This window comes from Lichenostomus cassidix, chromosome 1Aa, assembly GCF_008360975.1.
Source record: "Lichenostomus cassidix isolate B80296 chromosome 1Aa, HeHo_3.0, whole genome shotgun sequence".
Lineage (NCBI taxonomy): Eukaryota > Metazoa > Chordata > Aves > Passeriformes > Meliphagidae > Lichenostomus > Lichenostomus cassidix.
In genome coordinates this window covers 31,578,126-31,602,808 of record NC_139480.1, presented here as the reverse complement: position 1 = coordinate 31,602,808, position 24,683 = coordinate 31,578,126, and the positions used below count along the sequence as shown (strand labels likewise).

The following is a 24,683-nucleotide window of genomic DNA, read 5'->3' as shown; positions in this document are numbered from 1 at the left end:
AGTGTAGAGAGGTGCAGGTGATGTTAGGAAGAAGCAACACTCTTACACTTAATTACTGAATCCTTTAGTAGAGAATGTAAAACACTCTTTGCTTTGATGTTTCCTCAGGAAAACAAACGGTTTTATTTTACAATTCAGGATACTTTCTGTGTTTTCTATTAGAAGCAGTATGACTTTTTTTCTTAATTTTTATCCTCCTCCCTTGCTCCAGAGCTTTTCAGATTCTCAACAATGGCTTGGCTTGCCCAGCTTGTTTGGATTACAAAAGATTATTGTCTTTGGGTCTGTTATAATGCATTTGGCTCTTTATTTTTTCTTCTGCTTTTTCTTCCTTTTTTTATTTTCCTGTGAAGTTTCCACACTGGCTTTGTCTCCACAGGCCACAGTGGTAGCGCAGCTGCCAAGTTTCCCCACAGCATTAGGACAACCACTGATCCAGCAATGTGTACCGCATCACTAGTCCAGGCTGCCTGTAACTGCTTTGAGACCAGCCTTTCCCTTCTCACTCCAGTTCTCCTACCCTTTCTCCTTTCTGTGCAGTGGCAATTGCAATGAGAAATAATGCTGTATTAAATATACCTAAAATAAATCCCACTTTGGTGGGAGCTGACCATGAGCTGCCCTTCCTGCACCCTTGCCTCATGTGCATTGTGGTTGAATAGCGATTGCAAAATGTGTAATGGCAAGGCATCTTAGGAGCAGTGTGTCCTGCTGAAAATGCCTCCAATCTGTCTTAAGCCGTAATTTGCTGGCAGATATCTGTGTTACTGACAGTCTTTCACAGCTGGGTCTCTGGGCTGGGGTTTTCAAGCCCATGGCTTGCAGAAGTTAAACTTATATTGGAGAGAGGTGTCCTGGTGGCTTTGACAAGTCCTGGTAACAGAAGCATCAGGAAAGACTCAGTGGCCATGTAAACAAAGGGTGGTTGATGCTAAAAAGGGGGTGAGTAGCCCAAAGTGGAAATATAGGAGGGAAAACAGCAGGCCTGTTTATAGCTGCTCCTTTAAAGGACTGCACAGAGTTAGTGTTCTCTGTCTCTGCCTTTTATTTGAAGTTAAGATACAGTTGGTTCAGATTTCCTTCACTTGGAAATCCAGTGTCAACAATTTTGAAGTACTTTGCTTTGACTATATCCTAGAACCTTTCCAAGCCTGGATTTCTGACTGGCTGTATCCTTCACTATGGCTCCTTACAGAGTTCCCCTCTCAGCCTTCTGTGGGGCTGGAGGAGCCGTACGGTGATGTGCTTAACCAAAGGCATCCAGAAGGCACTACCAAATGGCATCAGCGTTGGTGATTTCAAAATCACTTTTTTGGTCCTCCTTGGAACAAAAACAGTGGCTTTTCTGCTGCTTGCATTGAAGTGAAGTTCTTTAAAGGCTTGCTTCCAGATCACAACTTCAGCTTTTGGACTTGATTTTAGCATGTCAAAAGAGACCTAGATAACAAGTACATTTTTTGACCTATGTGTTGGTGGCTTCTTTTGCCCTCCAGGAGAGGCAGAGCTGAGCTGCAGCCCATCAGAAGTTGGCTGAAGTCTGTGCCAACCAGAATCAGAAGTCTGTGCCCACCACAGACCATGGGCTGATGCCCAAGGCGGCAGCGAGCAGGGGAATTGGGCACTGTCTCTGCGCGCTGCGTGTGCAGCGGCACTGGAGCCCTTGCCAGCTCCATGTCCATGTGTGGTGAGGGGGTGCTGTGGCACACGGGGTCAGCCCCCAACGGTCAGCCTGTGCTGGGGAATCGCCGCCCACATGATTTATTCCAAAGCAGGGAGGCTGGTGCCCTGAGGCGAGCGCTAAGCAAAGCCCATTTTATTCCAGAGTCAATATTGTCTACTGCCTGGAAAGTTGCCAGCCTGCTCTGTGCTCGCCCTTTTCTTTCCAACAGGGAATGTCTTTCAGCCTCTAAGCATCTGATTAAAAAAAGCAACTTCACTTTTCAAGCCGTTTTATTTTGTTTGGGATGGATGCCTTTTGCTTTCATTGTGCAGCCCGCCTTGCCGTCTGCGGTTCAGACTCCAGCTCACAAAAACCAGGCTCTCATTAATCACTTATTGGGGATCCAGAATACCCCGGTGAGAGCCAATGTACATGTTTTGCTTGGTAATGTGTGAGCTGATTTGAACAAATACTGCCAATGCGGCCACTATCTTATTCTTTATTGCTGGGCTCAATGTCCTTTGACAGCACATTCAGGTAGCCTGTCCAAGGAGTGCCTGAGCTGATTGAGAAATGCCACAGAAATGCTTTATGGAGCTGGCGCCTGTGCTGCACCCTCCTTTAATATAAATTGATTTATTGAATCAAGCGCAGAAGCCCTGCTACAGAAACCTCAGGCTATAGCCTCTGGAGAACCACCTCATAAAACAGCCCCAACTGACACTCCTCATTAGCTTTTCCACCGATCCCAAGGCAGTGTTTAAAGTGACAGTGTCCCTCTTTTTGGCCTGAATTTATCTGCTGGCTAATGCCTGTGGGTCTAATTAGCTTAGCATTATTAGTCTTATTCAGATAAGCTGCATTTTCTAATAGCTTGATTCCAACTTGTAAAAAGTAATTGGAAGTCTGCAAACCCTGTGCTCTAACCTGCTTGATTGCACCTTTTAGCCAAAATCACGTAATTTACAAAAAGTCATGCTTCCCCTCTTTTGTTTTTTTTTTTTTTTAATTGAGCTTTTCTGTCTAGTGAAACATTCTGTTCTTCTGCTGCTGAAATCCAGGCTGTATTGTAGTGTTCGAGACCTCAGCCGTATCCTTTGTACAATCACCAGGGAGAGATCAAATTTTAATTTCATAATTACTTCACGAGAAAGCAACCTTTTCCCCAGTCATGCCTGGTATTAATTTCCTTCCAGCAACTTACATTTTCATAATTTAATGATTATGGGGCACCTTTGCAGCATTGGGTCATTCTGGAGGGGAGGGAGAGAGAGAGGATATCATCTTTGCAGGAGAAACCATCATCTGCAGTCACTTGCTTTGCTTTCTGTGTCTGTGCTCTTGTCTCTCACTGCAAGGTGGCCGTGAGCTGGAGGGGATGTGCCTTGCTGGTACACACAGCTAGAGCAGCTTGCTGGGCTGTGCCTGGGTGTCTGGGGCACAGCTCTGCAATGATGGATGGCTGTTTGCAATGTGCATGTTATGCATCTTTTCAAGATTTGCAGCCCTCACTGCAGGAGCAGCAGGAGGTGAGAGCTGACCTGCTGTGTACAGCACATCTCCTGACAGTGATGAATGGCTCTTTCCCCCGAGTGTGCACATGCCACAGGAGCTGAGCCAGTGTCTTTGGGGCAATAGAAAGCAGAAACAGGAAAGTAATACTGCTGCAACAAAAGAGAACGCTTAAGTCTGGGGTCAGACTCTTTGTGAATGGCCTCTCTGGGGTCAAGTGAGTGTGGTAACAGTGAGGTTGGTCTGAGTTATGTCCTGCAAAAGCATCTCCTTCTGGAAGCAGTGCATCTGAGACCAGTCCCTGCCTGGCTATGCATCTCCACTTGGGCTTTGCCTTGGCGTGGAATCAGGTACCACATACGCAAGGGCAAACAAAAAGCTCCTATTCTGTTTTATCAGAAGAAAATTAAATTGGAATGAGATAATCTTCAGTCTGAAAACCCAAGCAAAAACAACCCTTCTTCCTGATAAGGTGAAGTCTCTTTCAACACTCTTGCTTTCTCCAGCGTCCCCATCTGCACAAATCTGCCATAACCTCAGCTGTGTCCGTAGAAGTTCTCTTTCTTTCCCTCGTTACCAAGATTAATTCTGGCTGAGAGGAGGCCCCTTGCTCCTTGGAGGAGTTTCCAGTAGTCCTGGAAACACATCCTCCTCCATATCCAGCTGTGGGATGGTGAGGTCTCTGCTTGCTGTGCCTCACTGCCTCCTCCATCCTTCACTACAGAGATCTTTCCCAGAAGAATTTGCTTTGTGATTCCTGCTTAACATCAATCTCCTTTGCTTCCAGGGGATCCCAGCTAGCAAGAGTGGAGCAGGCACTGAGTTTAACATGCAGCCGTTCTCCCATCTGCCTCACAACATCCTTTTAACAAGAAATGCAGCAAAATATGAATTTACAAATGGTTTATGTGTCCATTGCAGTGCCCTCCAGTGCACTCAGCCTATGGAGTATTAACAGCCCAATTCCCTTACCCCTCTATTTCCAGGGTAAATTGCTGACAAACCTTCCTGTTTGTCTTTTAAGAGTAGAAGAAATGAAGTAAATTTTAAGAAGTGCTCAAGGCAGCAAGTTCACTGCAGGGGAAAAAAGGCCTGCTGAGGCTGTTGCAGAAGGTGGACCTGCTCGATGTGCAGCTGCAGTGTCTGCACACAGGTTCTGTCACTCAGTAGTGGAAGCTCAGTGAGTCACAAACAGTGAATTAAAGCACTTGAAATACTCTAGTTCTGTCCCTCCCAGCCTCCTGAGCATTAAAACAGTGAGGGAGATTACTTTTAAATACCTTCAGGTTATTTTTTTCCGGATTCGTCTTTTTTTGGGCAAGGACCTCTCTAAATGCTTGACAACCCTGTCCCTGACTTTTCTTCTCCCACTTTCTTTTAATGCTCCATTAGAGGTGAACAGACTAAAAAGTCAGCCACATTCCAGGAAGTACCTGAGAACATTCTAGTGCTTAATTCTTTAAACTGGGCTGGCCAAGGTGGATAGTTTGTTTTGCTTAGGAGTTCCACAGGAATATGTGGTGCTGGTGCTCTCCAAAGTCCAGACTCCGTCTTAGGACTCTACACAGCAGTGAAGGCTCCCTGGAGGTCCAGGGCACATGTACTGGTCTGATATGACCAAGCCAGAGATCATATATGAGTACAACTCATGCAGAGATACTTTATTTTTTTTTAATTTGTAGATTGGTAGATAGAACTGGGATTTGCAAAATGAAGCATTATACACTTTCAGGTTCCTAAGAAGGTGTTCCTGAATTTTCTAGGAATACTGAATGTCTTAAAATTTGTATGTTTTCCTCTTTACTTGAAAGAAGGCCTATGATAGTATCTTGGTTTAGGGTAAGTCTTCCCTTAAGAACTATTTTGTGCACATGTGCATGTGTGTTGGTCTTTAATTGATTTGGCTTTGCTGTCATCTTTTCTCTTAACAAACGTTGCTATAATTTGTTTGCTTTCATTATCTTTGTTTATTGTAATTTTGTTTTATTTAACTATATGTCGGCTGAGCAATAGGGGAAAGATAACTGAGACACTGAACATTAGAGCCAACCTGTCTAGGGGGTACTTCGTATCAGACAGTGCTGTCTGGATTTAGAGATCCTGACTCTGCAGAAACACAAGTGTAAGGACATTTTTTAAGATTATGGCTGAGCTGAGACATAAGTAGTGTAATTTTCAATGGCTCTATGCCTAACCTGCGCTACACATCTTTTTGATAGTAAGCATGCACTCACACTGGTTAGATGCCTGTAGTTCAATAGACAATAGAGATGAACAGTTCCTTTTGGACTGGTGATTTAAGCTCTGTTACCCAAAGAGTAACCTCCATTCCACTGGTTACTTGTGTGGGAGGGGAGAAAAGAGTTTCTATCAAGCTTTGTGTTGCTTAAAGATTAAAAGCTGATTTTCTGTTGGTATGACCAAAGAAAGTTGAGCTTGAAAAGGAGATTGTTTGGATAGCTGGGGTAATTTTATTATGAGTTGGGTTATTTTAGGTGAGGGGGAGAGTAGGGGCAGATGGAGGGTGTATGGGGATGGCCTTAGGTTTGGGGTTCTTTTTAGAGTGGTAACAAAGCAGTGCTAGAAATACACAAAATCTACAAACCTGTCTCAGAGATGCCTTTAGCTTTGTACTCAGTATGAACTAGGACTTCTGTGAAGCAGTAGTACTTTTTCTTGGTTGCTTGCCACGAGTAGGTTTATTCTATGCTTCAAGGTAAAGTCCTTCGATGCTGATTTTATTTGCTCTTGCTTAGGTTTAATTCTCAGTTTACTATCAGTTGTCACTAGCAGAGATGTGAAACACAGACAAACTTTCTAAAGCCAAGTGCCATGAAAAGGCAGAGCACAGAGTCTGGATTCCCCGGTTTTGCACAGAACTGAGCCTTCCCGGTCAGGGTAGATTGTGTTTTCAACACCATCTGTTGTGCTTGGGGATGCCAGTGCAATGCTTTTCATGACCAGTAACCTCACACAGTTTGCTGTGAAAGAAAATGGAATGTGGATTTTGGTTTTGGTCATCAACAACTTCTACTCTTACATGAATTTGTATGTGCTTTCAGAAGGCCAATTTTAAGAACAAATTGTATGGCAGGAGAGCTCATAACACATGCAAAACATTATCTAGGATTTTGGCTCTGAAATCTGCATGTGGGAGCTGACTGGTTTTTCAAGTTCTGACCCAGCAATATGCAGGTAACTTAGATAATCTTTTATTTAAAGAGTGCTAAAGCACTGCTAATGACCTCAACACTGTAAGAAACTTCTTCTATAGGTTGTATTGTGCATTTAGTAGCTCCTGGTTATTTTTTCACCATGCATTTAGAGCTGATTCCAGTTAGCATATGAGTAACATCATGTCAGTCCTAGTTCTTTTGTTCTGACATCTCTTTTGGCTCCTGGTGCGATTTGGCCCAGTTTTCCAAAATGTTGGTCCTGAGTCCAAATGTAGCTTCGTGGGTGGTACATATGTCAAGGCCTAGTTCAGTATTTTTGGACAGCAGTAGCATTTCATAATTCTTTTGAAATGAAAAGAAGAAACAAAGTTAACCGAAAAAGTGCAGCTAGATCTAGCTGGGCATGAGCTTGCCTTTTCTGCTCCCCCCTGCTCCCCGTGTTTTTCCATTTGGAAAAATAGAGGCTTACGTGGCAGAAACACTTAACAAGCCTTAGGCTCATTCAGAGCAGGAAGCAATAGCATTGCCTTGTCTTTATAACCTTCCTTGTCATGCCCTGATGGCCACCAAAACTTCCTGGGATGTGGAAGACAGGGAGAGGGGAGGGTTGCAGCACTGTTGTTAAAACAGTGAGCTGGGCTGAATTACGCAGAGGGCTCAATAAGGCCATGCTGGCACTAAAAGAGCCAAACCACCCCCTCAGGTTCTCTGTATGTCTATGATATACCTACTGCCGTATTATATCTTTATATACAGCACATGAAGGTATAAATGCAATTTTTATTACATAAAATCAAGAGAAATATTCCAGAAGGTTGTAGCCTATGTGAAATAAACCCACATACAAAATACAGGAGGTTTCACAGGGCATAAATTAAAATGAACTTCATGTCTTCCTTCTGTCTCCCCAGTGCAGTTGCTGAGTTGTTAGCTGAAAAGCTGTCCTTCATCCTTCTCTTGCAGCAAACTGCGCATTTCTATATTATTAATTCTGTTTCTCTAGTGCTGCCAGGACATAGGTACTTTTCTAGAGTGTCTCATGCTGCTTTTCAGTGTGTCTGTGCTACCTCCACTGCTGTGGTTGCAGTTCCGAGCATTGTTTTTTAAGTGCTGGTAACTTCTCAAGCAATAGCAACATCAACAGAAAAAGCGTGTTTGAGATGAGTTTGACATCTACGTTCTGAGCCCAAGAGGTGACAGGCTGTGAGAAACCACAAAACAAATCACTGTAGCTCTCTGGGCCTCCCTTACTTAGTTGCATAGCTTCAGGAGGTTACAGGCTAGCCAGCTGTTCTCCCTAATTGCTGATTAGCTAGCTGCAAAGCTTGGAACATGGCCTCCCCCAATGTCCTTACACCATGGTGTCACAGTTGAAGGCCCAAGGGACAATGGTTCTTGTAATGGCTCCATAAAAGAAGCTGGACTCAGCAGTGGGGAAAATTCTTTTGAAGGACACCAGCCTAAATGATGCTCTTTTCCCATCTTCTTAAAGCGTAGTCAGTGTGAGGTGTTGTGAAGGAGAATATAAGGAAGAAGAGGAGAGAGGAAAAAACTTAGTCCCTGTTTTTGTCACCTTCCAGGGCAGTGTAAATTGAGGGTTTTGGTCTTAAATACTTGTAGTCGCCTTACAGATAATACAGGCTGTGTGTAAAGAATGGTTTGGTTTTTCCTTTAAAAAGGGGGCTGCAAGTCATTAAGTTATACCATCTTAGTTTTGTTTGCTATTTTAACAAATATGTGCCATAATTTGAACATCCTGTAGGAATGGTTGTCCTGTCAGGCTTGTGGCTTGATTACTCATTTGACTGATGCCCACAATGGACTCAGCTGATACCCATTGTCTTGGTGTCAGAGCACAACTGGCTCTAAGCAAGGCGTAGTTCAGACTCCTCAAGGATATTTTCCCAGGTCTTCCAGCACTGTAGGTCCAGTTGGACAAATGAGTTCATGAGTAGTCAGAGATGGTAAAATTTTTGCTCTACATTCAAACCAGGATATTGAAGTTAGTGAGTGAGGCAAAGATGTTAGCTATTCCCTGTTGGAAATAAAGGAAGGAAAAAGAGCAAAGTCCATGACTGACTCCTCCTTCCCAACTAAATGCTATTCCAGGATTTAAACATCAAGGAAGTATTATCATGTTGGCTACTTGTAGTAATTTGTGCCTTTTTGTTTGGTTTAAGAGCTAGTTTCCTTGCCCCCCCCAATACAAAATGCCATTGGAATGCCTTCACTGTATTGTCTCTTAGACAGATGGCCAAATATTATACTTATATATTCTAAGTTATTCTTGACTACATGAAGGACCCACTGTACTTTGCAAACCTCACTTGGTTTCATTTTAGGATTTCATACATATTAATGTTTTGTAGTATGGGAGGGGAGTCCTCCACTACTGTTTCTTCTACAATTTTGGTTGCTTTTCTCTTTTTTCATGGTACTTCCCTCTCCCCTAAAACCCTAATATGATGCCTTTCTGTGATTACTGGGAAATGTAAAGGTGGCGCTTAAATGTCAGTAAGTCTGAGGCTTGCCTGGGTGATGCAGCATGTGCAGCACCATTTATTGATCCCAGGTCTGTGCCATATTTTGGCGAAGCAGGGGGCAGTTTGATTACAATATAGGATTTCGCCCTTAATTTTTAATTTCCTGCTGCTTCGTGTCACAGCCTTAACATTGCTTGAACGTGATCCCATGTGACTCCGTGGAGCTCAGGCAGATATCCCGGAGAGCTGGAGAGCTACACAGCTGGGATTGGCAGTTGCTGGCAGGGGATCTGCCTGGCACCTTCCCTCCCCCTCCTGTTTGGGCACTCAGGGTGATTTTGATATCACCCAGGATGGGCCAGGAGGGAAACATAACATGCAGGAAAAGGCTGAGGAGGGACAATTTTGTGTTTTGAAGGGAAGCATGCCCCTCTGGGGCCATGTACCTTAGCCAAAAAGGTACCCCAGCACCTGAGCTCAAGCATGTGTTATACAAACCACAGGAATCTACAGCTTATGAGAATGACTGTCATCTTTTGTTGGTTTGGTTTTTGGCTTTTTTTATTTCCCAATGACAAAATTGCTAACCTTCTCACCTCGTGAGTGTCAACAGCTGGATGTGTAAAAGGTAGAGTACGCAGGCATGCGGTAAACAGAATCAGAGCATGAGCATTGACTTGTCTCTTGTCCATGGGAAAGCTGCTGTGAAATGTGGAACCTCTGACAACCTTGACTGCTGTGGTCAAGGTCAGATGAGCACTAAATATCCTAAGACTTCAGCACGTGAAGCTTGTCTTGGTTTCTGTGGTCCTGGAGAGTGAGAACAGGATCAGAAAGCTATTTCACACTGTGTGTACACCTCTTGTCATTACTCACGTTTCACATTAACAGTGTGAATCTAGGCATTGGGGGTTGTTTAGTTAGGATTTTTTTATTTGGTTGGATTTGGGGTTTTTTATGACACTGTATTATGGTATAGCTGTTACCATATCAAACAGTATCTTACCTGATTAAGATATTATTCCAGTTCACCCCTTTCTTTGCAATCAATAGGAGAAGCCTGGTATGTTAGGTATTTCCCCATCTTCACTTTTCCTTTTGATGAAATGGATAATTGTTTGCAAAAAAACCTTCCTGCAGAAAAAGAAATTTACATCCTGGTTCAAAGACAGAGTCCCTAGGAAAAATAATGTGGTTGTTTGTTTGTTTGTTTGTTTGTTTCCTTTTTTGAAATCACAGCTGCTTGTTTCAGGGCACTGGGTCACTAATTGAGTGCAAGCTTTATAAATGTTGTTTGTCCTCCCCCCACAGGGCATACAAAACCATTGAGGAAGATGACTTGAAGTTTCCCCTTATATATGGAGAAGGCAAGAAGGTGGGCATGTTTGCTATCCTCAGACCAAAGCAAGAAGGAATTCTGTGCTGTTTACCACTCAGTTTAGCCTGTGGCAGTCCAGTGTTTTCCACTCAGTATCTCTTTATTTTATCGTTTTGACAGCTTGAAAGAATATCTTGGTGCTGTCATAAATCAGTCTCATTTCTGGGGGATGTGGGGAAGCTCAACATACTAAAAAGCATTTTACAGCAAACATAGTCATTAGATATTCAGTTAGGTTTTGTTTTTCTTTCATTGTAAATACAATGAGACTGTCTTAAGTAATTGACTTTAAATGTTCCTGTTTGATTGTAAAATATAACTAGAACAAAGCAGGAAGATATTTAACAGTGCTCTGAGATGCAAAACTCCTAAATTAGGAAGCGGAGGGATCAGGGCAGGATTTGTAAAGTATAACACTCCTTAACCTTACCTTTTGCTAGTGTACACTGAATTTTTCTAATATGTGAAGGCTGATAGTTGAAAGGGAGAAACACTGTTTTGTTTGGTATACTCTGTTTTCAGCTCTGTGATTAAGAACAGTGAGCTCATTAGTGCTGATCCCAGCAAGCTTAGCTGGATGCAGCAATAGGATCAATATAAGGACGCAGTGGTGTCAGTTTGCCAATATTGGTATGCTTACTGTGTTTCTAAATAGTACTTCCCTGCTGCATTAGGTTCTTATCTCAATGCAAAAATAGATGCTCTTCAAAATTAGTCCATGTTTTGAAGGTTCAAACCTGCACCCTATCTCTGAATTTGGTTAGGTTTGTAATTATTTGCAAAATGTTTAATGCACATCTTTTTAATTTACTTTCTTATGGCTTTATGGACCCAGGAGTTACTGAGGCAAAATGATTCTGAGTCAGTCACTTGCTGTTATTGATGCTGAGCTCCCTTGCTCAGAAGCTGCTGTGGCTAGGCTCGAGTTTGGGGGAAGTGGTCTGCAGAACACAGAGAACAGGGCTCCCTGGGAGGCTGAATGCCTGGTCAGTCTTTGGAGAAGCTTTAATGAAGGAGAGCCCAGCACCTCTTGGGAGACCACCGATGTCACAGAGGTGCTGGGGGAAGGCAGTGGTAGACCTGAGGGAACTGCAGAGCTGCCATAGACTGACTCTCCCTAGAAGAGCACTGTAGTCAGTGCTGCTGTCACCTGTGTGTTCAGCAATTTGAGGTGGCCTTTGGCACTTTCCCCTGGTGAAGGGAACATGCAACAATATGTCATTAGGAAGATGTCACAGATTCCTTACATTCCTTATGTAAGCTCCTTTTCCTCTCTATAAAACCTATACTAACAGTATAATTTGCTGAAGGAATGCTCTCATAGACTGGTGTGGACAGGGAGGTGACTAGGTTAGGTTTCTGTAGTTCCAGTACCTTAGAGATGGTGATAGAGTGGGATGTGGATGAAAACAAAGCTTGGAATAAGGAGAAAAATGGAGATGACATGAGTGTGAAGAGCTTTGATGTTGATTAGCTATGTTAAATTTAGAGTTTCAGAGAGAGAAAAGGGAATTCATCCCCAACCGTGGCAGTTACAGAATAGGAACGTTATCTCATTCCCTATTCACACAGTCCATGTAACAAGATTTGATCCCATTGCTTTTCTTTATTTCCAGGCTCGGGTTATGGCAACAATTGGAGTGACCCGAGGACTGGGAGACCATGACCTGAAAGTGCACGACTCCAATATATACATCAAACCTTTCCTGTCCTCATCTCCTGAGGTAACACAGCCAAGGTTCAACTATCTAATTTGTGAGAGAGAAATAAATTTATAGCATGCTTATTTTTTCTTCTCAAATCATCCATTCTGATTGTGGCCCAGTCCAGGTAACGTGCTGTGGATAGTATCATCCACATAGTAGAAACATTCTAAGTTCCCCAGCTGTGTGCCCCAGCTCTGATTGCTCCACATCCCTGCAGAGCACTGATTCCTTTTCACTCCCTGTTCTGTAGTTATCCCATAGCCTTGCCATTCAGTGTGACAGAATCTCTCCTCCCACCTTCAAGTTCTTCAGCTCCCATCAAGGCCTAGATTGTGCTGCCTTCACAGAAGATGTAAATCTGTGTACTGCAGAAGGGATGTCTTCCCCTGCATAACACAGAGGATACCAGACCAACACTTAAACAGGAAAATGCCAAGAGCCATAGGAATGGTACTTTATTCTTCCATCTGTCTGCCTCTTAACCTTCAGTTCTTAATTCTTTATGATTGTTTTGTGTAAACACCAAATAATGACAATGTGTATTCCCAAATGATGGTGTAATGAGGAGATTATGTGGTATTTGGGTTAGGGGTACTTTTAAATGCCTCCTTCATTTTGAATTGCCTCATCACAAGCAATTCCATCCAGTTTTTGACCACTGCAGACCTTGCAGTGAAGGATATCAAGCCTTCCAAAGGGATTTGAATGTATTTGTTAACAAGGAACATGCAAGCCTTGCTTTTTTTTCTCCCTCTGTAACTGCATTCCTGCTACTACGTCAAGGAACAGATGTCACATATTTTTCATAAAATATTAAGCAAGGGCAAACCATCTGATGACAGCACAGAAAGAGGCAGCTTTGCTTCCGTGGCCCAAATGCTGAAAACTGTCCATTTTAACTGGATTGCCGAAGTTTTAACCATACTCAGTATCTGACCTTGAATTTTTCACTTGCTATAGTGGTATGAGAGAATGAAAAGACACAATATCATACTGCTAGAAAGGAACCGAATTATTAAATTAACCTTGCTTAGAACATCTCTAAAGCCAATTTGGCATGAATAAGTGTTTCAGGTTGCTCAAAGAATCACCAGCAAAGATATCAGCAAAAGCCGGTTCACTATTAAAATGAATGCACAACAAAGTTTGTTGGCAGGGTTCACTCTACTAGTTACTAATGGTTGAAGCACACAGAGAAAAGTTGGACTGAAATCTAAAATCAATCAACCTAAAACTAAAGTCAACCAAAAATTATCCATGTGGGGCTGGGGACAAAAAAGGTTAAGGGATAAGGACAAGAGGGAGGGTAAGGATGAAAAGGAATAAGAGAGACCCTCCTGTTGAGTCACAAGGTTCAGAATAGACCCCCTTGCCCGACTCTTCCTCGGACTTGACCAATAGTTTAGGCTTAAAGGTTTTAACTACACTTAATTAATAGCTGAATTTAAACAATTTAACAAAAGATTCTGTAGGATTTACTATAAGCACAACAGTAACTGACTTACAGGCTTAACTTACTTTTGAATTTAACATACTTTAGAATCTAAGAGAGCAACATTCCTAGTACATTTGCTATAGCATATTCACACTTGTAGGTACACAGACCTAATAGAGTATGTCAAGATATATGCTGTGAATTATTCCCCTCAAGTTCAGTGAAGCGTTGACATTGGATACATTTGTGTCTTCTCCAAGGGCGAAGGGTTGAGCCTCGAGGAGTGGGGGTGTCAGGCCAGGATCTGCCATCAGTGTTCAGTGATGGTCCTCCAAGGACAGCAAACCTGAGACATCCCTCTCACAGGGAGGTTGCGAGTTGCAGCCTGCTGTGGTCCAGGAGAGTTCAAAGAGTCTCACTTGGAACCACTCTTTAGAGGATTGCAAGGAAGTTGGCTTTAGCCATAGTAGTTTTCTGTTCTGGCTGCAATTTGGATTGGTAACTTTCTCTGAAAGTTTGATAACTTTGTTGTAATGTTATTCCATTTGGGTTATTTTTCAGGTAAGAAAAACGTTTCCAAGGCTGTGTGAAAAAAAATGGGAGCTCGTTAGACAGCACAAGTGCCTGGGAGCAGACAGTGTTTCTGATAAGCTCGAGAGGAGCTCAGCCCAGGTGCTGTTCATCAAGGCCAAGACCTGACAGCATTTCTGAGATCATAGTGTGGCCTGAGGAGAGGCAGGGAGGAAGGATGCACCACCACAATCCACCCCACAACTAACAGCAATCTGGCTTACTCCACAGAGTGGCGTTGTGGTCGCCTCTTGCCTCTGTGCCTATGAACGGAGATACAAAATTTATACCTATTTATATTTATTGTATATGAATTATATATTAAAATTCCAATTTTAAAAATAAAAATTTAAAAAGTGCTGAGAGATTCCAGCATCAAAGAAAAGAGGGAGATCTACAGAGAGCCCCTTCTTCATGTTTCCTTGCTATCAATTGTATACTTTCTCCCCCTTTGAAGGTATGGTGTCCCTCACTTGAGACCTGCTCCTGTTCTCAGCCAGGCAGGCAGGAGCTCTGCCCTCATCACTGTGATGGATTTGTTTAATGCCAGAAAAATGATGCAATTCTACCAATTTATTTTTCTTTCTGGCATGCTGAGACCCAGTGTTTCTGGGGTACGTGATGACTGCAGCACGGCATCCTGGCAGTATCATCTCTGTCAATTGCTGCTGCAGTATTTGTGTGTGTGTATAAACCAAAGCTTCTCATGGGCTTTCTGATTTGTGTGAAATATGTCCGTATGTGTTCAAATTCTGGAATATGACATCCAGTTCGTATGCTAGCCACGTTTCAGGATCTCTTAACTGCTTCGCAAAAGGGAAGCAAAATTGGCTTTGTTTCCACATCCTCTTCACAGCTAAATTCAACAGAAATGTACGAGGGCAGGAGAGGGAAAGACAGAGCACCAGCCACCTTAATTTAGACATACTGGCAGAAAAACCCCTGAGTATTATTAGGAAGTAGCATATGCTCCAACTTGCTTTTCATTGCACCTCCTCCTCTTAATCATCTCTTCCTTCTCTTCACAGAGGGAGCCCCAATGCTTTAGCTCCTCATGTTTTTCCCTGAATTGTTCAGTCCAAACATGGACAGTGCACCTTACACAGAAACCGGCATTAAGAAACAGCATCTTTATGCTGCCATCTGGGAAGCTTGGCACTTGGAAGCAAAGGCAGTGGCATCAAGCAGCAGTGACATTTGGCCCCTGTGCAGCACTGGATTTTGAAATGTTTATATAGAGATAGGGAAGCACAGTGTGTGGTTTCCAGACCTGGAAAAGGGGAGGCACAGGAAATTAAGGCGCACAGTGAGTCGTGACAGAGGGAGGATCCAAGTCCTCTGGCTTCTGTTCCTGTGCTGTAATTACAATGTTCTTTCTCAAGTAAGAGACAGTGTAATGAGTTTTCAGAACATTTTAGTTCCAGCATGACAAAGCTCTGGTGTGCCATATCCACCTCAAGGATATCCTTTAGCTCAAGGAAAGGTAAACATCCCTATGACTACATCCAGAAATAGGCATATAATAGTAATTTAAGGGTGGTGTGAAATGATACTTTGATAGAGTGCCAGGCTATGGGAGGAGAAGTCATGCAGCCAAGACTGACAAATGTAATCAGTATTCAGTGGCTCAGCTGTTGTGAGACCAGATTTGGAAGACTTCTGCAGGTTGGTGAGCTCTGGAGATTTGAACCTCTTATAATGAACTAGAGTAGCACAAAGCAGGCAAGCCATGGCTGAGGCTCTCTGGCATGGAATTAAATATTTATTTTTCGTAATGGAACAGTTAATTTGAAAGCTTTCAGCAGGAAATTCTGCTTTCAAAGCTTAGTAAGAGCCACCTTGTTGCAGATGAAAAGCAGAATTTCATCCTGAAATTTTTTTAATAGCTCAGCTATTGGTGGGGAAAGATGTGGCTCTGATGGCAGTATTTGGCCCTTGCCAGCAATGAACCCTAAGCCAGCCACCACAGCAAATGATAAGAAGGTAATGAAGAAGACTTTTTCTTGCTTCATTGTGTTACTAAAATCATTCTGATAACTCCACAAATATGTCCGAGGAGACCATTTTTGATTCACATCTGCCTTCTGGAGAAATCCTCAGGAATTACGCCATCAAAAGGAAGCAGTAAGGCAAATACATAGAGAAGTACACTATGATCAAAGGGAGTCAAGGTGGCTTCAGGGAGCAAACATCACACTTTCGTGGCTTCAGGTGCTCGAGGTTATGTCTACAAGAGAATTTAAAAAATAATAATAAATGCAGTTGATGCTCTTACATGAGCACTTTGATTTCTCAGAAGACATTTGAGAAACTGTTCTGCATCACTAGTTATTAATATAAAAGATATGAAGCTACAGACTTAAGTGGGAAGTTGGCACAGTATACTGGAAATTGGCTAACGGGCAGGAAAGAAAGGGCGGCGGTAAAAAGCTAAAAGGAGATTAATTGGTGAATGCTGCAGGGAGTAGTGTTAGGACCCACTTTTTATTATTTACATATAAATTACTTGGAGGGTGGTATTGAAAGATCTCATCATTTGCCAGCAAACCTGCACTGAATAACACTGCACATAAAAGGGACGATACAATTAAGAAAGGGTTTAATTTATTGAAGTAGCTGGGTTGATCAATAGTGCAGGCGAGTGAATGCAGGCTCTTGTTTAGCTGGCATTCCCCCGAGGCCGGCTGCTGAGGAGCACCTCAGGTGGCTGCAGGCTCGCATGACACTCTGATGTGAGTGGTTTTCCAGCCACAGGGACTCCTGTTGGCTGCCTCTTAAAAGCAAGCCTGGCAGACAAGGCATAGTGCCTTTGCAGGGCTGCCGTGGTCCTTTGCAGCAGCCAAAGGCAGGGTTTGTCTGGTGGGTAGATCTGTTTGAAATGTAACTAGAAAACAGCCCACCTGTTTGTTCATTTCTTGCCCAGAGTGGTTTTTCTCAGTGCTCTTGGCTGCATGTAGGTAATATGCAATATGAGAAGCAAATACCTGGATTGAAGAAAGATGTTATTTGACAAGCTGCATAATGCACATTCAGAAGGATGTGTGTGACTGTGGACTCTAGTGGTGTGTATCTTACCTGTCAGCAGATCTGTAAGTACTAGTCAGGTTAACTAGTATTATCCTATATATAGGATATAAGGGTCATGGCTTCATGGCTGACTGTGCTGCTGAGGTTCTGCTTGTTCCTTATAGTTTTTACATTTTATGGTTGCTAACATCAAGTTTAGCTAGTTAGCAGGTCAGCTGCTTTACATCAATAAGAGATCAGCAGATGAGTGAAGTATGATGACCAAATTGGGCTCATTTCAGGGCTGCCCTGATACTCCAGAGAGATTAAAGAGAAAGAAACTTTACCAGGGCAGCACAGAAAGGGCTGTTAGGGTTGAGGGAGTTGCTGAGAAGGCTCTCAAGACAATGTGGGAGGTTGAGGACACAAATTCTGTGGGGCACTCTCAGGATTGATGTCTGGCTGCAGAAGCAGTGATTCACAAGGGAAAGACTGAAGACTCAGGATGGCATTATTAGGAAATTTGTCAAGGGTGCTGTAGTAGTTAAGGAAACCTCTGCGCTGCCAGTTGTTGTCTGGCCAACTGTCACCTGCAGGAGGAGGGCTCTGTAATGCTGCTTTGCCGTGGAAGTAGCTTTGCACAAACTTGTGTCACAGGCAGAATGTTCCTTAAACCTCACTGTCCACTTTCCTGAAATACAGCTACAGGAAGGAGGCAGTCATTGGGAAGGTTTACTCTGGAATTAAAAAAAATAAAACAAAATAATAATTTTCATTGCAGTCATTGAGCTGCTTTTGGTCACATAAGATTTACAGGGCTGTGGGTTCATTGCTGTTGCAGGCACTTAGCTAATACCCTGGATGTCTCCTCATATTTCAAAACTGTGGCATATCATACTGTCACCTTTTCTGTGCAGTGTGGACTGTGCTGTGGGTGCTGCACAGCGTGGGATGTGTGTGGAGTGGGTGTTCAGTGAGCCCTGCTGTGCTGAGCTTCCGTTCCACATGCCTTGGTGGTGCTGCCCAGCCCATGTGCCTCCATGAGCTCTGCTGTCACACTGCTCCCAGTCCAGGAGAAGACACTGGGTGCTACTGCAAGAGACCCTCATTGACCCAAGTAAGAGCTAGAACAAAGCTACTGGCAGAAAAATGAAGCATTATGAGCTGGTTACCTTCTGCACCTGGACAAGGTGGTCTGTGAACATAACCTGACCCTGCAATAGACTGGACAACTCTAACTCATTTTTGTCAGCAACATATTAGGGGCACCTACAGCTTTATTTAAAACATCCAAGGAAAGACACAAGGAAAGGACTTAAGGTAACTGGAAGTGAGGCAAAGCTACATTTCCATGAATGTTTTGTTGCATGTCCAACTGGTTTCGTATGCAAGAATCTTACCTCAAATTTCCCCAAGCTTGTCTCCTGTAACCTTAGCACTCTCTCTTCCTTAGCCTAGGGACTGGCCTGACACCTCACTGTCCTCTGCACATCTTCTGACATCTAGTTTCTTCTCAACATATGCTTTTCTGCTGGAGGTGCCCAATTCACAAAGCTTGTCCTTTTAGGAAATACCCTTCCTCACAGATTGCACAATAAATCAGTGATTGCATTTTTTTCCCCTTCTACCCTAAAACAAAACATGTTCTTGGTAAAGTGATCTCTTCTTGGTGTTACTCTTGCATTTTGACCCATGGATTGGCTGCAGTTAGTGTTGAAAAGTTTCTCATCTGTCCCAGTGCCACTCCTCAGTCAAACAAAATTGTTCATTTCAGGAGGATTCCAATCAGTGATCCACGGTTTTGCTTTCCCGTCTTATCTCCCACCTAAGTTGCAGAAAAGGCTCCCATGTGGTAATGTGTCCTTTGCCTGGGTTGGGATGTGCTTTTCCCAGCACAGATGTTTGAAGCTTGGCTAGGCCTACCAGGGGCTTGGTGCTGAGTGTGGCCCTGAGCATTAACCCTGATGCTTTCTCAGGTATTTGCCGGTCCCCAAGAGATATGACCAGAACATGTGCTACATACTGATGGTTGTGTTGGCCAACTTACCATCCACACCCCAGTGATTTCTGAGTTGCAACTGTAGGCTGTTAAGGCTGAACTAAATTCTGGGAAATGGGAACCATGACAGCTACTGATTTCCATGCAATGAGCTTGAGATGAGAGCTGTGCTGCATATAGGGATCTTTTCTATATTCCCACTCAAGTCTGAATAAGCAGATATGCTCTAATGAAGAGAGTATCTTACCTTGAATTTAATCCTCTCTAAAGTCCTTATTCAGCTGCTACCTTAGATAATGAAGTGAAGGTTACATTTTACAAATGACCTTCTCACGCTTTTGAGTGAAAGGCAAACTGGTAAGGATTACCAGTCCGGTCTAGGTGATTTTTTAATTGGTTTTTTCCTCTGGTACTGGTTGAAGTCCCATAAAAGCATAATTACATTAAAAGGTCCAGGCATTTTATGTGCATTGCCTGCTCTATGGTTCCTAAGGGGAGAGTGCACCATGAGGGAGAATAAAACAGCTCATATTTTCTTGTTATACCAAGTGCTTGTCCTGACTAACTGTTAGTGGAGTCCAAGACTGGATCAGGGTGCATGATGAGGTGCAGTGTTTCTGAATTTCAGTATAGGTGATCGTTTCCTCCTGACTGCCTTGCCTTCGTTGTTACAGTTCTTTCAAACTGTGGTTGTTGCTGTGTCAATTAAAGTGCTCTGTGGGTGCTTCATAATGGCTCCCCGTCACAACCTGGGAATAGCAGGCACTTTGTCAGCTGGAGTACAGCATCTGCTGGAAGGGGAGTTACATCAAGCTAAAGGCTTGTTTTAGAACATTTTCTATGGCCTTTGCTTGTATTCTGGCTCAGCTGATAGCTTCACAGCAACCCCCACTGTGACTACCTCTGCCACTCACAGCGTCTCTGGGAAGAGGATGGTGGAAGTTGTTTCAAAGGCAGGGTGTTAAGCGGTGCCAGCAGTGGTCAGCCTGACTGCAGACAGATGAGTTGAAGTCAGTGGATATTTTAATAGTGCAAATAAGCTTCACTTTTGTGCAGATCTTGGATCAGTGTGTAGATGCTGAAATCCTTGCAGATACATGTGACTGAGAATTTTTTCTGTATTTCATGGAACCAGTCACTTGCTCAGGCAAAACTCCTGAGTGCAACAGGTGCCTCAGGTTTAGAAAAGTGAATGCAATGCTGGCTGTCACACAGGCATTTCCTAACATGCAATCTGGCAGACTCAGATGGATCTGGACAAACAGAGAAAACAATTATTTGTGAATATTTTATTAGAAAGTATCAAAAATTCATCAAATAAATTATTCAGCTTCCATACAACTAGTCCTGCCAATGATGGGGAGGAGCCTCATGCTCAGAAGCCAGGCTGTGGGTGAGGGAGGCTTCAAGTGCTTCTGGCATCAGGCAGCACAGTGCTTTAGAGCCTGGCTTTGGAATGTTTGCATCTATCCTGGCTGGGGTTAGCACTTGAGCCATGCTGAGCTGCAGCAGGAAGGGTTGCTCTGGAGAGCTAAATTGGAGACAGACTCCAGCAGTGCCATGGGAGGTATTTTGGTGCCCTGACCAACCCTGCTAAGCTCACAGCCAAACTCAGTAATGTTTCACAAACAGGTCTGACAGTTGCCTCCTTCATTAATGTCTCTTGGGTTTTTTCTTTTAGGTGCGAGTCTATGACCTCCTGCAGTATGAGCATGGGCCAGATGATGTTCTGATCCTAGCTACTGATGGACTCTGGGATGTGCTGTTAAATGAAGAAGTGGCAGAAGCTGTCACTAACTTTCTACCAAACTGTGACCCTGATGATCCCCACAGGTTCGTGTTCATGGCTGATTTTCAAGCTTCTCCATAGAAGAGCACTTTCTGATAACATATTTTTGTAGAAAGTGTGATATGAATAACAATGTAGGAAATATGCAACACTTATAAGAAGACGTTTTTATAGGTTGGACGGAGCCTCTACAGCAAATGTGGGCAGTTGGCTCTAACTCAGAAACACCTGCATTAAAAGGAACAGATGTGGGATGGGATCCATTTTATTTGCTCTATGAGGGCCTTTGAAAACTGGAGTAGGGTGGGGTATTGGAAAAACATGGCAACAAGTCTCTCCTCTGGACAATCACTTAACACTAAAGATTGTTTCTTGGTAGGACATCCTCAGCATCTCCCTTTGTCATCACTGTGTATGTATATAAATACTGCACAGTGTGTTTCCCACTCATTCCTAGTCATAGTGTGACCTTTAAACCCACCTTCTGTAGAGGATGTTCAGCGCTACCAGCTGCAGGACAGGTGTGGTAACAAAATACTGCCTGTATTTCATTTAATTAGAGTCCGTTTCATTTCAAAATTTTAATCTACCTCATCCTCTTCATTTTTCTGTCTTTATCACCTCTTAAATTATCAGCTTCTATCCTTAAAACATACCATCATGCAAACAAACAAGTTCCCAAACAACTGTCTAGAGGCCATCTGCCTTGAGTAAGTCCATAGGTTTTTCTGGTTTAAAGGAAATCAGAAGTCTCTTGCTTGTAAATGGGACTGTGAAAGTGGAAAGAGCTCTATTTGTTCTTTGGGGTTGTTCAGGAAGAGAGGTGTGTGTTGCTACTGAATTTAGGCCAGTTTACCACTGTGTTCTGCCCTCAACCTGGGCTGAGAGTGTGGAACAGAGACTTTTACGTATCCCCAGTTGGTCTGTGGAAAGTGGAGTTTCAGAAACAGCTCCTAAAAGATCCATCTCAAAATTCTTGCTGTTTCTCATAATTCTAAGTGGTCATCTTCACAGGGTCAGCCCTGTTCTTCATCAACAAACAAGATAACTGGGTATGGACACCTTGACAGTGACTTTGGTTTTAAAGTGAGAACACCTTTAAAGTGAGAACACCTTCAACAGCAGTGTTTTCTTGACCTGACACTTACAAATATGGAATGCAAAAAGAGGTTTTGCTGCAATCGTCAGGAGAATGGATCATTGGCATGAAGCTGCAACTGCAGTGTTTTGAGCGTGCTCATCTCCTTATGCCGAAGATGAGATGTGGTATGAATGACAGCCAGGGCTGTCTCTGCTTCAGCACGATGCACAGGTGTCTCTGCCCCCTCTCTGGGAGGAGATCAGGCAGGATCTGCTGAGGGTACTTCCAGGGCATCTGGCAGTGTGCTATACAGACATGCCATTAATTTAAGGTAGGATGAGATGACCCACCCAATCTGCTTTCAGTTATTTCCTAACACCATTCAGAAATGCTATGGTGCTTTTGTTCTCATTCCTGCACACCTGAGTCTCTTCTTGAAAAGGTACCTAGTAATATGCAATACCTCTGTTCTGCTCTGTCTCCATTCAAATCATTTGGGAAAGGTAGGCCCTGCCTACCATCCTCACCAGTCCCATCTGTTGTGAATACAGTCAGGGTGTGTTGTGTCTGTCTTGTTCCTTTTGGTCTTTACTAAGCTGATGGTGATGGCCACCATGATTGCTGCAATAGGAAGCAGGATTCTTTGAGCTTTTTTAGTTGTTAAGTGAGTAATCTTTGATCCATTATGAAACACTCAGAGCAATGAGAGACTCTAAAGGAAAATGAGATTTTCTTTGTTTTAATTTAGGTTTTCTTGTACTGGTTTAGCTCTAGTTATTGTGGGGAATTAGTCACTGTTTGTATCAACATGAGTAACACACATTCCAGAACTAAGCCTTCTGTTTATAACTTAGAACAAGCACATTTATTGGTGTTTGACCTACTGGTCTGTGAATGGACATCTGAATTGAAAGTAAATTTGTTCTTTTAAGCTAGCTTGTGCCACATCATTTAGAGGCTTACAAATAGTGGTGGCAAGACATTTCTTATGCCAGCATGCAAAAGATAATTACAGCAGTCCCTCATATACTTTACAATGATACTTATTAAAATTACCTTTGTGGAATTGCTCTTGCTGCTTGATTGTGAAGAATATTTAAAGGTTTTAAAGTACTGTGCAAGAGATTTTACATAATTATTTCACAGTGGTCTAAATGAGGTATAACTAACGAGTTTACAGTAGCATTCCAGCTCAGGCTGTGGAGCTGGGTTCATTCCTCTCACTAGACAGTGACAGGAAAATCTCCTTTGCTGTATTTTAAGTGTTATATTTAAAGGAAATGTTATCCCAGAAAATGTCAGGTTCTGTGATGGGTGTAGTGACATAATCTATGGGGAGGTGATCAGCCGAAAATGTAATATCTCTAGGGATGTAGAAAACTTGTCAGAATGTGAGAGACTTGCACCCTGGGTTTGGTAATGCTGTAGTCTTCAGGAGAACCAACCTGTGGAGTAGACCCTGGATCCACCAGACCCAATAGCCTACTTATTCCCTGACAGCAGTATATTAAAAAAGAAAAGGAAGGAAAAAAGAACTAGAGAGGATTTTAGAGCTGCAGAGTACTTATCAGTTACATAACTAGCTCCTTGTGGGAACAATATCCCTCCCATTTGAATTAGAAGTCACTTTATAGCCTGATGGGTAAGAGCTTACAGCCCTCAGCAATACTCCTGGGACTCTCTCCTGCTGATATTTACTGTGAGTGTTTGTTGCTCACATAAGAAACATCTCCGAATTCTGTCAAACATAGCATGTGCCTGGGCGTCTCCAAGTGCAGGGAGAGCAAAGTCCTCAGGTGTCTCTTCATCCAGCCATGCAGACACAATCTCAGGGGATTTGGGCTTAGACTTGTTTAGAGAACAGCTCTGGTGTGAGGGCTGGGATGGTGATGGAGTTCTTAGCCAGTTCATTTCTTATGGGTATTGCGGCAGATGAGCATTACGGGGACTCTGAGCGAAGAACAGGGGGCAGCACCAGTGCTGCTGTCCATACATCAGCTCTCTGAAGAGGTGTGAAGATGGAGAACTATGGCTCTTTGCCAACTTCCTTCAGCTGCATTTATGCATGTTTACCCCCTGACCTTGGGAATTTTCATTCTTATCCTTCCTTTTGTCATTTCTTGTCCTCTCACTTTCCCTCTTGCACTCACTAGAGATTTATGAGGATGCTGAGGAGCTCCTCCACATCTGCTGGGTGTGAAGAGATAAGAAGCTGCTCAGACAGCAGCACAATTCCCCCACTGTCACCATTTCTCCTGCAGTACTTTCACTGATCAATACAGAAAGCTACAGCATAAGAAAAAACCCTCCATATATGTACTCTTAAAACACAAAAGTTGTATTCCAGTGAGGCTGTTCATTAGCAGGAAGTGGATACTTTAAAACTACTTCAGCAGTTCTCCAGTGCTGTCTCGACAGCTGAATCCCAGTTTCACAGTGCTGGAGAATAAAACATATGGTAATGGACTGCTGCTGCTATTCACCTCCAGGTACAAGAGACTCTCCCTGTCTCCTCTAGTGCCAAGTTGAACAGCATTGCTTCAATTCAGCTCTGCACATGAGAGGAATATGTTACTTCACTACTGCCTTTACCTGTTCCTTTTCCTTTGCTTCTTTGTGCTGGTTTTCTTGAGTATTTAATGGTCTGTCTATAAGAGAATTTCTTGTTTATTAAAATTCCTTTTTTTTATCTTGCCCTCTCCAAACATTCAGCAGCAAGAGCCAAATACAATCAAAAGCAATACTCATTCCTTTGTACTCTTTAGATGTGAGGAGTACTTGTTAATTGGAAAAAGCAGGAAGGCAAAGTTTTCTTGCAGAATGATGAGTGTTTCTTTCTTAAATTCTGACAATAGCTGAGAAATCCTTGGGAAATACGTTCTTGCCAA

General features: G+C 43.0%; 1 protein-coding gene across 2 annotated transcripts in view; it reads left to right on the top strand.

The window, feature by feature from the left end:
* Positions 1–24,683, top strand: part of PPM1H (protein phosphatase, Mg2+/Mn2+ dependent 1H) — a 139,623-nt gene that overhangs the window by 101,843 nt on the left and 13,097 nt on the right. For both annotated transcript variants that reach the window (XM_085044168.1, XM_085044158.1), the window contains exons 7-9: positions 10,143–10,206; positions 11,826–11,933; positions 20,607–20,758. In XM_085044168.1, the coding sequence (XP_084900294.1) occupies positions 10,143–10,206; positions 11,826–11,933; positions 20,607–20,758 (324 nt within the window). The remainder of the gene's footprint in view (positions 1–10,142; positions 10,207–11,825; positions 11,934–20,606; positions 20,759–24,683) is intronic.